The 12290-nt window shown below is 38.8% G+C and overlaps 1 protein-coding gene across 15 annotated transcripts in view; it reads right to left on the reverse strand.

The window, feature by feature from the left end:
- trpm3 (transient receptor potential cation channel, subfamily M, member 3) overlaps nt 1-12290 on the reverse strand; it is a 142174-nt gene that overhangs the window by 64599 nt on the left and 65285 nt on the right. For all 15 annotated transcript variants that reach the window (XM_024275146.2, XM_024275142.2, XM_024275139.2 and 12 more), the window contains exons 2-4: nt 6237-6316; nt 3663-3864; nt 2414-2627 (exon numbers count right to left, since the gene is read on the reverse strand). In XM_024275146.2, coding sequence (XP_024130914.2) covers nt 2414-2627; nt 3663-3864; nt 6237-6316 — 496 coding nt within the window. The remainder of the gene's footprint in view (nt 1-2413; nt 2628-3662; nt 3865-6236; nt 6317-12290) is intronic.

A 12290-nucleotide genomic window follows, 5' to 3' on the forward strand; every position in this document is an offset into this window, starting at 1 on the left:
AAATGACTCTTTTTTTTCCATATTCTCTCTTTAAGACATTTATTTCTCTTCCATTTTAGTCAGATAAAAAATAGTTTTTTCTGTCATTATCAGTAGACCTGATGGTAAGGATAAATGGCAATGCTGTTGTTATGCACTTGAGCTTTTTATACAATTAAAATCTCTTGACTAAAATAAAACTTAAATATTTTCTCTCAAAGCTTTCTAGAAAAGTAAAACCAAAATATTGCTTCTTGTGTAGCAAACAAGAAAAAAATAATAATTTGACATTCGCCTATGACATTATAGGCAGCAGAATTGGTATAGTCTCAGACTGCTTTGTAACTTTCTTTCGTAAAGTCACACTAAGACTTTTAAAATTAGCTAAGATTCAAACAGCCGAGTTGTTCTTTGTTCACAAAGGATACGTGTACAGAACAGATATTTTTTGGACATAAATTAAGCCTTTTTTTTTTTTCATGACACTTCATAAAGGATAACTAAATGATTCAAACTAAGGGTGTGTGTTGGCAAGAGTCTGGCGGTACGATACATGTTGCAATATGAGTGTCACGATACGATGTTTACGAAAATTTTTCACAAATTTATCTGAAGAGAATGATTTAAAAGAAAACTCCAACTAAGTATTAGTACGCCTTTTGCGGCAGCAGTGGTTGCAACGATACGGCGGTCGACTCCTGATTGGAAGATTGCGAGTTCGATTCCCGCCTTGCCATGTGTCGAAGTGTCCTTGGGCAAGACACTGAACTCCACATTGCATCTGGTGGAAGATTGGCGCCAGTGTTCGGCGGCCATCACTGTGTGAATGGGAGTGTGACTGTAAAGCGCTTTGGGCCTTCGAGGAAGGTAGAAAAGCGCCATACAAGTTTACGCCATTTATGTTATTAAAATTGTAACATATATTTTATTTAATGATCACAATGCTAAGCACTGCAACTACGTTTGCTCATGAATAATTAATCAAATATCATTTTGGCAACATTTTAAACTGATACAAGTATCGCCAAATGAAATATCACGAATTGTCACCAAATCGATTTTTCCCTACACTCCTTATTAACACTTGATTAACCTAAAACAGCCCATTTCCTGTCTGTGTTTAAATGTGCAAATTTGCAGATATCCCAAAAATGAAGTTTCATGAAGTCCAAGTCTAAAGTCTCCTCTGCGTGTTTACAAATTTCCACTCTTTCTGTGCATGAGTTAGCCCTCAAAGCATGTAAACCAATGAATAGATCCCCATTATATGGTACCCTGAGATATTAACCAATCAGAAGAGACTTTGTGGGGATTAAAAAACAAAGGATGAGAAACAAGGATAAAATTATCATTCAATTAATTCAATTTAAATTCAATTTCAGGACTGAAAAGCCTTAAAACTGCTTGATTGTAAAGTGTTTTTTTTTCTGTTTGTTAGCAAAATAAACCATTTCCACTTTAAGTTTTTGCCTTCCAACTCTCTTAGCCAAGCTGCTTTTATCCAGTTAGTGTACTTATTGTAAGTCCTCTCATCATGTTTGTAGATGTAAAAATAATGGGATAAAGGATAATAAAAAAGGGTATTTAAAGATTTTCTTGTCATTACATAAATTAAAAATAACAAAAACAACACACTAATTCCTAAAATTGATCAAATCCTTTGATAAAAAGTGATATCCAAAGAACAGAGAAATAAATCTGTATTTTTAGAATAAAATGTCTCCTTCCCTGGAATCTGATGTTAGTGACATGTTGAAAAAAAAGGTGAGATGGAGGATTTTTACCACTGCATTGCATCATCTTTTCTCTTCCTCTCAAATCATTCGGGAAATGAACGGATCTGAAGTATCTTTCCATTCTTGCTTTATTTAAACCTCAGCCGCTCCACAGTGCAGGACATCTCAGCTTCCTTCTTGTTTTCTTTGCATTTCAAAACCTAAGCAAACAATGTTCTAAAACTTGTAAATATATTTGAAACGTTTACAGATGTCACCACCGATGCTGCTTTTTGCATCCCTTTAATGGAGGTGTTCTTTTACCGGTTTATCCCTGGGAGAAACAAATGTAATTTTTTTAACTAAGAACTGTTACGTTTTGATCCATCTCACTATTGAACTATGTTTTTTTTTTATTTTATAGCCTATTAGAGCAGTTAAAAGTTAATATTATTAAATCACTGCATTGTTTTCTCATTTACACGTACTAAACATCACATCTATTTTCAGTTTAGTTGTGACCGCTGGCTATTTTCACTTTGCTTTCAAAGCTCATAAAACACATTAAAGCATCACAGTGATCAAGTCCATTGCTTCAATGACTGGAAGGCTCATAGAGCTTGAAGAACGACTTTTTAAAAAGCATATTTGACACACATTTATGAAACAAATTTTGCATTTGTCTTTAAAAAAATGTGTTTAAGTGTTATGAGCATTACCCGTGTTGACTCCTCCGGTAAATATCCAAGCTCCTGTTGTCATGGCAGCCTTGATGAGCCCTTTACCAAAGACCTGCTTGAGTTTAGGCTGCAATTCAAAGTTCTGCAGACCCCCATGAACTGAGATGAGCAACTTTGGGAGATCCAGCTGCCACTCCTTGGTCATCAAGTGGAGGAGCAGGTCAGGCTTGGTGTCATAAGACACTCGCACATACTATAAAAACAAAAAAGATCAAATATTGAGTTCAAAAAAAGATTTAAATGAAGAAATTATTTTAAAAAATAATTTGTTCTATCTTCCCAAAATAGTATGAGCATTTCTCTGAATTGATCCAGTCACTGAAATCAGTATGCATGCTATGCATAATCAAATTAATTACAGAAAATCAGTGCATCAATCTAACTAACCAATCTGACATGCATCTGATTGATTATTTAACACCCATAACCAACTTCTGTCCAAACATTTTCTTGTCTTAAGTTGTACTTAAGCTAATACAGTTTTAGAATTTTACTCAAACAGAGTTTTACTTAAACCAGAGTCACAATGACTGGAAAAAGGCAAGAAAAACATGTTTTATTTGCTTGCTTCAAACTTGAAAACTGTCTATATTCACAGCACAGTATAGTGCCGCTACCAACAAGAGGTCAGACAGGGCATCTTCTCACACTGAAAGACTGGTGAAAACCCCACAAGGAATAGAAGCAATCAACACTTCATCTTTAATGTCATGCAAGGAGGTGCTACACAGTCACCAGCGCGAACTGAAACAGCAGCGCTGCCCCCTTTTATGTGGATTCACACGCAGTCACCCTGACCAGCTGCAGAGGCTTTAACTCAACCCTGTCAACTCTGATTGAAAAAGGGATTTTCTTGGCTTTCTCTCAAAGCGACTCGAGAGTTGGAAAGTTTCAGCTGCGTCAGCTGCTTTCTTCAGTCCAGTCACTGTTGTTTCATTCAAACTCTGTAACAGTAAAGTCTGTAACAGAGGGAATCATACATCTAATGTAAAAGTATATATCATAGAGAAAATGAAATTGCTGTTTTTGAAGCCTCAAACGTCTTTAAATTATCTCCAGATAATGTTGAACTTTATCTGTAAAGATGAATTTGCAATCATCTGCAGCTAAATCAAACTGATCATCAAGTCCTGACGCAGCTGGACTTGAAGGTTTGATGCGCCTGTGTGGACCTTGTTTTTGGAAGAAATATAAAAAAGTAACACAGCAAATGCAGGGAGGTAGTCACCATGGCTTTGTTGGAGTGTCCCCCTCCCTGGAATTCAATGGTACCGAATGCATCAGTGGGGCTGAGCTGTGTGTGTTTGCTGATTGACCACTTCTCCGACAGGCTGTCATTCTTGGCCAGGCGCTCTGCTTTGTCATTCTGACTGGATGAAATGCCGGGCGGTAAACCCACATGCTGACCTATGAGGCGACCGCAGCAGCACCTGGAAGAGAAGAAGAAGCGAGAGGGGACCGGCATATGACACGGGCGGGGAGTAATTGAAAAAGTTCAGAAGTGTGTTAGCCAATAAGCAGAGCTGCTTTCAAGGGAAGATGGAGGGAAAAAAGGAGCCAGAACCTGTGATAGCTACAGAGAAAAGAGCATGAAAGCTGCCATAATCAAGTGTAAGAGGTGGGCACTGCTGAAGTGGCAGCTTGTCATCTGACTTTCATCTTCTCGGTGAAAGAAAAGGAGGAGCAGGATTAGCTGTTTCTCTGGTTTTGTCTCTTTTTTTCTTTTTGTCAAACACCGGCTTGTTTTCTGTCTAGTTCTCCTCTCACTTTTATCAACTATAAGACTAACGGCAGTCATGAACTTTCCTACAACAGCACACTTGAACACAACTGTAATATCACATTTTTTCAGGCTAAAGACACCATAAAGAGTGCTGGGAGGAAGAAAGCAAGGGGGTTCTGATTATCTTGCTACGCTTCCATGATCTCCTACCAAAGCTACTTTTCCACCCTCTCCCTCAAGCATGAATAATAGTGTTTCCAAAAAAAAAAAAAAAGCGTTGATGTGATGTTAAAGGACATCTCGCTGCAGCTTTTTCCTACTCTCAGCTTCCACTTGCTTTCCTCTATTTATGTATTTCAAGAACAGAAGACTTCCATGTGAGTTTGAGTGTTCACAATCCGTGTGAATTCAAATCAATTATCCAAACCTGTTCTGGTGGAAAACAGTGTGCGCTCATTTAGTTGCATCATTGTAACAATAGGGTTGCAGTGCAGGATGAAAAAAAGAGCTATAGATCATTTGAAACAGTTCAGCAGGGATGCTCCTGTTACAGATGAGGACAGAGTGTGCAGAAAAAGACCTCAGGATTGAGTCTTTTCAAAGTCATGTTTTCAGAAATTTAAGTTTTTATGTTTTCATTTCAGAGTTGTAGTTCACCTATAGTTCAGCATGTCTCTTCAGGGGTCACCACAGCAAATCAGCTTTCACCGATCTATACAATTTGTTTGTCAAAGAGTTTTACCCCAGATGCCCTTCCTGACACAATCCTGTATTTTATCCAGGCTGGGGAACGGCACAGGAAGACCCTGACTCAGGCCCCCCATGTCACACTGCCTGGGAAACTAACCCTCGTTTCCCACGTGCCAGTCATGCAGATAACCCAGTTATCCTTTTTAGAGTAAATCCTGCAAATCCATGAGGTGTCAGAATTACATTTGGACCTGGTCGCATGTTTTAAGTCTCCTCCACCGATGTTTTTGGCAGTTTAACGTGTGTTCATCTTCCAACCTGTCAATGATGACCATTGTCTTGCATCTGGCGTAAAGTTCTTAAATCTCCAACAATTGATTACTATCTTCATTTTAGATCAAGTCTCTCCTAAAGGATATAGACTTTTTTCTGCAGAAATGCTTTGTCAAACTCCAGGCCTCAAGGGCCGATGTCCTGCATGATTACCAATTAATCTACCACTGATGCTCCATGTTGGCCAAACACTCCTGATCCAGGTAATCCAAGACAGGATTTCTGGAAAACAAGCAGGAGTCCAGCCAGTAAGGCCAAATGGGCTCATATGGTCTAAAAGTGGGTAGAAAATGTGGGTTTTCTGTGTTCACCCATATTGGCTTCGCTGCCCAGGGACAAGCAGCCTGGGCGGCGGCGTTCACATGCTCTGCCGATCCTTCGGCGGTGGCGTTCGCTTTGCTGTCCACTAGGCAGCTGGCTAGCATAGTGAGCCCGCCCACTGAGTGTTCACTTAAGTCAATGTGGGAAAACACAGTCCACATTTTCTGCCCACTTTTAAAACATGTGGGGCCCTCGAAGCCTGGAATTTGACATCACTACTTTAAAAAGAGCCATCCATCATTTCTAAAAGTGTCTACATAACTTCTTGCTCAAAAGACTGTAATACATCAGTTGTATTTATTCTATACTCCCAACACTGCTACTGGTTAGTTTGATAATTGCTTCTTCTTCTCCAGGCGTCCATATGTTGACTAGAATTTGCAGAAACCATATTTTATTACTTCACCCTCAGGCCTCAGCAGTTAACTTCCTTCAAAAGTGTTAAATCTGTAGATTTAATAGAGTTCCTGCTATCAAGGTAATGTCATTTCCAGCCTATTTTCCGGGGAAACAATGAAGCAGCCTCATAATCATGCACTCATTAATCACTTGGTGATACCTCCAAACAGCAAACATTATGCATTTTGTTTTGTTTGTAGTTAAAAAATACCGGTAATCCCAAAAAAAAATATATAGAGATTTTTTTTCTGTCTTCTCATTTGGTTGTATTCTGTAGTTAAAGACTTTGAGAGAACGTTTCTTATCCACTGTGTCTGTGCATGGTGCTGTACTCACCTATGGGGGTCTTTGGCGCTCACTATGATGTGGACACATTCTCTCTTGCTGAACGCTCTCTCTATCCATGACTTCTGTGCCTGTCGAGACAAAAGCAGAGGTTTTAGATGCCACCTGAACAGGAAGACGTGACAGCAGCCAGACGGGGCAAAGTGGCTTTCATTATCGGAACGCCAATATCTGTTCTCAGCAGTCCACCAGTGCTCTTAGATAAACAAAACATGTTGCAGGAGCAAACAAATGAAAGAAATAAATTTCACAATGACACCATGTTTAGGAGCAGTTTGGGACTGACGTATGCAAGCGCCCCCACATGAAAAGTCCTTCAGAGACGGTTCACACAGTGAAGACAGTGGCACAAACACTCAGTGTTATTCAGACACTCCAGTTCAAACTGGATCAGATCAAGAGCTGGGAGAAAAGCGAAAGCCGATTTTACTGTAAATGCACAGAGGCAGTAAATTATGTCAGAGCTCTGGTCTTTAGATGCTCACATGTGCAGCTGACTGAGCATGTGTGAGCCCCTGAACAAGCTATGAACAGAAGGCCAATGTGTACACGTTCTCATAAAAGCTGTGATTTAAAGCTCACTGTCAAAGGAGAAGGACACAGAGACACTAAAGAGCCACACATGCAAATTGTTTTTGAGATGTGGTGTTTCAAATATGCATCGACTCTTTCTAAGAACATAAAGGACATGAGCTGCAGTGCTGTGTAACCTCTCAAAGCTGATGAAGATGAATCTGAGGCCGGTGAGACTCGTATTGTCTGATACCTTTACGAGACTTTTCAGACCATGAAAGTCTGTATTCAGACTACTTTCAAACTGTCTTTCCTTTTTGGACTAAAGCTTGTAAACAAAACCAGGTGACTAAAGATCTCTTCACCCATTTGCCAGGAATTACAAGAGTGGGCAAAGCAAGGTGAGAAAGAATATTGGAAGTCCTACACTTTTCTTGTTGGGATAGTTCACTTATCCAAACTTCATATTCCAATTACAATGAAAAAAGTGTTTTTAACATGTTCTTGTGGCATTTCTCTGATAATGGAGAACGTATTAAGAAAATTAAGCTCAAAATTGCATTTCTGAGTATTTCTTTATTTAAATCAATGTGGATTAGGAGCAGAAAAAAATAGCTTTTTCGTGGCGTAGATAATATGGGCGGCCTTAACATGTCTTTAAAGTATCTCAGACGATGATTGGAGTCTATCTTTTGTTATAGGCTTAGTCAAAGTCACTATTAATGACCACAAAAATGACAAATTAAGGATTGTGTTCGTCTTAAAACCTGATATTCTTAAGGTTGCTGTAGAAATTCTGTTACATTTACACAAAACATAAAGAGAAAAAGAAAAAAATTCAAAACAAGACTTATTCAGAAAACACTAACCTCAAAAATAACAAAATTCCTCCGCTCACACAACATCACATCAAAGCCAGACTGAAGTCTACCTGCCAACATTTGGAACGTGTAAGTTATTGAAGCCTGCCTTTTGATCTGATGGGGTTAGCCTAAAGCTCTTCGGGATCATACTGTATGTGTATGTGGGGTTTTTTTGGTAAAAGGAAGAAATATTCAACCTTGAAAGAACTTTGTTTTAAGGCTGCTTTTACTGCCACAAGAGCAAGAAACGTTGCTTTTGTATGTATAAATAATGCTTGGGCCCAGACATAATGTCTACATTGATTTAAAAATGTATGATAATCTGTAAGGATAGTAGAGGTTAGCGTACTTGTTCACTTTGAATTAGAGGGAACAAACTGCTACACAAAACTGTCAAGACAGAAGTGAAAGTGGAAGGTCTTCGTCCGGCGGACGTCAGAGTTGACAATTGCTATTCCTTTCCATTTTTCTTGTTTAAGATGAAGCATATGTAAAAATGCTCATTTTAATTTAAATTTCATATTGAAATAATCTTTTACAGGCCACTTCTTCACATAAATAACACCCTGGAGACAGTATTTCTTTTTTCTAGTTCTGTTCTGTCAGCCAAGCACTTAGTTCAGCAGCAGCCCCCCAGTGTTGACAGCACCACTCAGAGTTTGTGGTAACATCAAAAGTCCAGAGAAGGACCGATGTCACAACAAGGCCTTCACCAACAGCCAGGCTGACTAAACTCACAAGCAAAACACCGAAACACAAGCGCAGCACAACAAAAGAGCAGAAGTTTGTTCAAAGCCTTTGCTCTCAAAGCTCCCCCAGCTCCTCTGCCAGCCGGCAAAGCTGAGAGCTGCTTGCACAGGGCTTTTCCGCACTATCACAACTACAACAACATGTGGCCCGTCCGCCTGACTGACGCTGTCACATCAAGGCACAGCAAAACCCACAGCCGCCGTCCACGATCGGGATAGGACACTTACCCGAACACCACACTTCCCACGATTAACCATCACTCCGGGGTGAGGGGGCTGCTTTTACAAATCAACCCCATCACGATGACTCAGCAGGCCACAACAATGCCCCCCCTCCCTCCAATTCTTTCTCTGTAATGCTTAAACCGTATTCATCCGCCAGCTTTTTTTTCTGCTGGAAAACTGGATGCACACCTGACAGAATGAAACAGCTTTTATGCGTACACACAGAAGTTTCATTGCTTTTATTTTCTGTGTTTATGTCCTCGACTCCTGCTTAGTTTCTTTTCTCTGCAGGTGTGATGTACTGTACAGGATGCCGCCCTCCTCCTCCCTCAAACAGCTCCACTCCACTCTGACTCTTCCTCTTACCATCTTTAGTGTTGTTGATGAGATTTGACATGGTATGATGAGATGGCACATGGCCTACACTCCATTGTATAATTAATATTTATCAGTGGAGCATTCACACACACACATATGGAACCCCACCAGCTGTTTGAGCAAAATGTGGGACTGATTCTTATTAGAGTGTCTTGGCCATATGTGTGTGTGTGTGTTTCTGAGGCAAGTGTGCAGCATCTGACACCCGGTTACGGATCTTGACTCCATTACAGTCAAACCTCGCCACCTCCAGCCTCCTCTCTTTGTCCCATCCTCCACCTCTCCTACTGTTGTATCTCCTCTTTGTTATTTTCACTTGCAGGGAGCTGAATTGAGAACCACATCCAATCTGCAGTATAATGCCACTGCCTTCCCGTCTTTCCTGTGTAGCATTTTCTCAAAATTACTTTTTTTAAATTGTAAAGACACGGTAGAAAACATTTGATCAAATTCAACCGAAATGATGTTTCTTCATTTTAGGTTTAGGCTTTTTCAATTATCAGTTATCAGATGAGAACATTTGGAGAAATCAAGATAACAAGACACAACAAACAATTCCCTTCAAAACTCTATGATTATTTAGTGCAAAAATTGAAACAACAAAAACATGAATAAACAAAGAAATTTCCAACTTTTTCTGACCTCAAAGTTGTTAATGATATAGCTTGAAACTGAAAGTTCAATATTTTTGCTCTATGATAGAACCAGCAAAAAAGAAAACTTAACTTCCCACATGTTAATCCACCCCAAAAATAGATGAAGTCTCATAGATCATTTTTCAGACTCACCTGTTAGCTCTGTGGTAATGTCTCCATGATGGTCATTGCTCATTAATTTAGGATGAAATATCCAGCAGGCAAACTAAAAGGCTTTAATTGAACTCGATCAGTACAAACTCAATTAAACCACCTCTCCATCTGCAGGCTGCAGATCTACTAAGAGACAATTAGCATAGCTGGAGTGCGTTCGTGTGCACGTATGTGTCCTTGTGTAATCATGAAAGAGTTGCTGTCTTTCATAGACTCCTCCCAACTCTTAGCCCCAACACACACACACCGGCAAAGCAGGCAAGTAAAGAACATAAACACGGATTATTCTGTCTTTAACCCCTAAATAATCCCACTTCGAAAAAAAAATAAAAATTAAAAAAGGATTTTCTAGCTTGCTCCAAACAAACAAGCTGTTTTGTTGAGCCTGCAGTTAAAGAGTTAACAATCATTTATTTATGCAACAATAGTTTCATCCAAACTGCTTTCACATATGCACCCATTCTCACAAAGTTGGGGAGTTCCTGTCGCCCCTTACTTCTCTTTGGCTTTGCACATTTTTTAGCTTGGAATTAAAGCTGCAGAGTGATGGTGTGTCTCTATCAGCTGCACTACTGTCAGAGATCATGACCGAGAGGAAGTCTGAATGCCAAGACAGCCTATTAGGTGGAGCAGCATGACATTTGTCTCACTTGTGTCCTTTTTTCTTTTTTTCTTGCTTAGCAACTCCCACAAAAAAGACAATATTTTTACACCGAGGTGGCTACTTTTCTGTTTTCTTTCTTGTATACTTCAAGGTGTTTAAACAATACTGAAAGTGTGTGGCATTGGGTGGGAAGATAGAAACATTCAGCTCTAAACTCTCAAAAAAATGCATTACAAAGTAGTAATTGAAAATAATTTCCTCTTTAAGTGTTTTATGACCAAAGAGAAACACAACCACACTCACACTTTAAAACATAGAAGAAAACACACATACAGGTTGATCAGAGAGAAGTGGTTGTTGTAAAACATGTTGTGCATTAAGTGTTTTGACACTTTCACAATTCTTAGAGGAATACACCTGAGCCTAAACCCTCAAAGCACTAGACACAAGTGCTGCACTTACAAAAGCTGTTCTCTCAGTCTGTAGCACAGAATAAGGTTTGTTGGCATTGTTTTTATCCAAGTGTAGCACATCATTTCAGAAAGTTCTGAGATTTTTTATTTTCAAAATAAAGGTTTTGCAAGAACTTAATAGCATGCTTTCACAGAAATGCAAACAAATTTGCATTTCTACATGCAAACATAGAACAGGTTTCAATTTGAGCTCAAGATAAATATTTTTTGAACATAACTTTTCAAAAATCCAGTTTTTCTTTACTCTGAATGTCCACACAGTTATATTATTTAACCTTTCCAGTCCCTCCAAATCCTTTCATACCCATGTAAACCATCCAATTTAAACGTTATCCATGTGAATCCTTCAAAGCGAATGCAAAAGTTCAATCTTTCTGCAAAGGCAGCACTTTTAAAGTTCAACAAACAAGCTGTTATCTTAACTACCCCATAGCATCGTATCTCACAGGTATCAAGCACAAATAGTTACCCTCACTCTCAATATTGTAAGAATGCATTGCTGGTTCATATATGTGCAAGAAACAAGGAATTGTTCAATGTGTTCAGTTTATTTAATACTAAATGAAACAATTGCAATGGTGCTATTCAGTGGTTTAAACCTCTGGTAGATAAACTGGGAGGATCTTGGTAATAAATAAATAAATAATAGTAATAACGTTAAAGAAGGTTCACATGTATTAAACATAGTCTAATGAATGCTATAAATGTTTTATAATGTACACAAACAATAATGTTTTGGTGAAAACTATCCTGACTGGGTTTGCTTATCTTGTTCAAGTTGTTTGATAAATAAATAATAATTTCTGAATATAGCCTACAGTCTATTTTTCGATTGACTTACACCTGTTACTGACTTAAAGCACACTCTATACACAATGCAAATCTATTTGTATTGCATAATTCACAGTCAAGAAGGCTATATTTATTTTGCAACAAGACAAAGGATAAAAATGTCAATCATAAAAGCAAAATCACAATTACCAAACTGTGAAATTATAAATTATACTTGAGATTTTGCTAAAAAAAAAGTTAAAAGACAAGAGTGCAGGTAAAAAAAAGATTTAGATACTTACTCTGATCTAATGACGGACGGCTTTTAGCCTGAATTTTAACATAGAGTTGAAATTTGGCCAACATTATTCCTGAAGACTGTTACAGATTTCAGCTGAATAAAACACTGAAACACTGCTTCACTGTATTTTGTCCTGACTATAGTTACTAGCAGAAGGCCTGTCCCTGAGGTTCTCCCAGTCTGGAGAGATTTATATGGGTCCAAGCAGAGCTGTTTTAAGAAGTCATATCTTCTGAACAGCAAGGAGTCAACACAAATACCCAAAGAAGGACTGGTGTGGTCATACTTCATTGTTTTTGTCAGGTCCCGGACAGCAGCAGTATGGGTGAACCCCAGCACTGACACTCTTACAACTCTTT

Source organism: Oryzias melastigma, linkage group LG9 (genome assembly GCF_002922805.2).
Source record: "Oryzias melastigma strain HK-1 linkage group LG9, ASM292280v2, whole genome shotgun sequence".
In the NCBI taxonomy this organism is placed as follows: domain Eukaryota; kingdom Metazoa; phylum Chordata; class Actinopteri; order Beloniformes; family Adrianichthyidae; genus Oryzias; species Oryzias melastigma.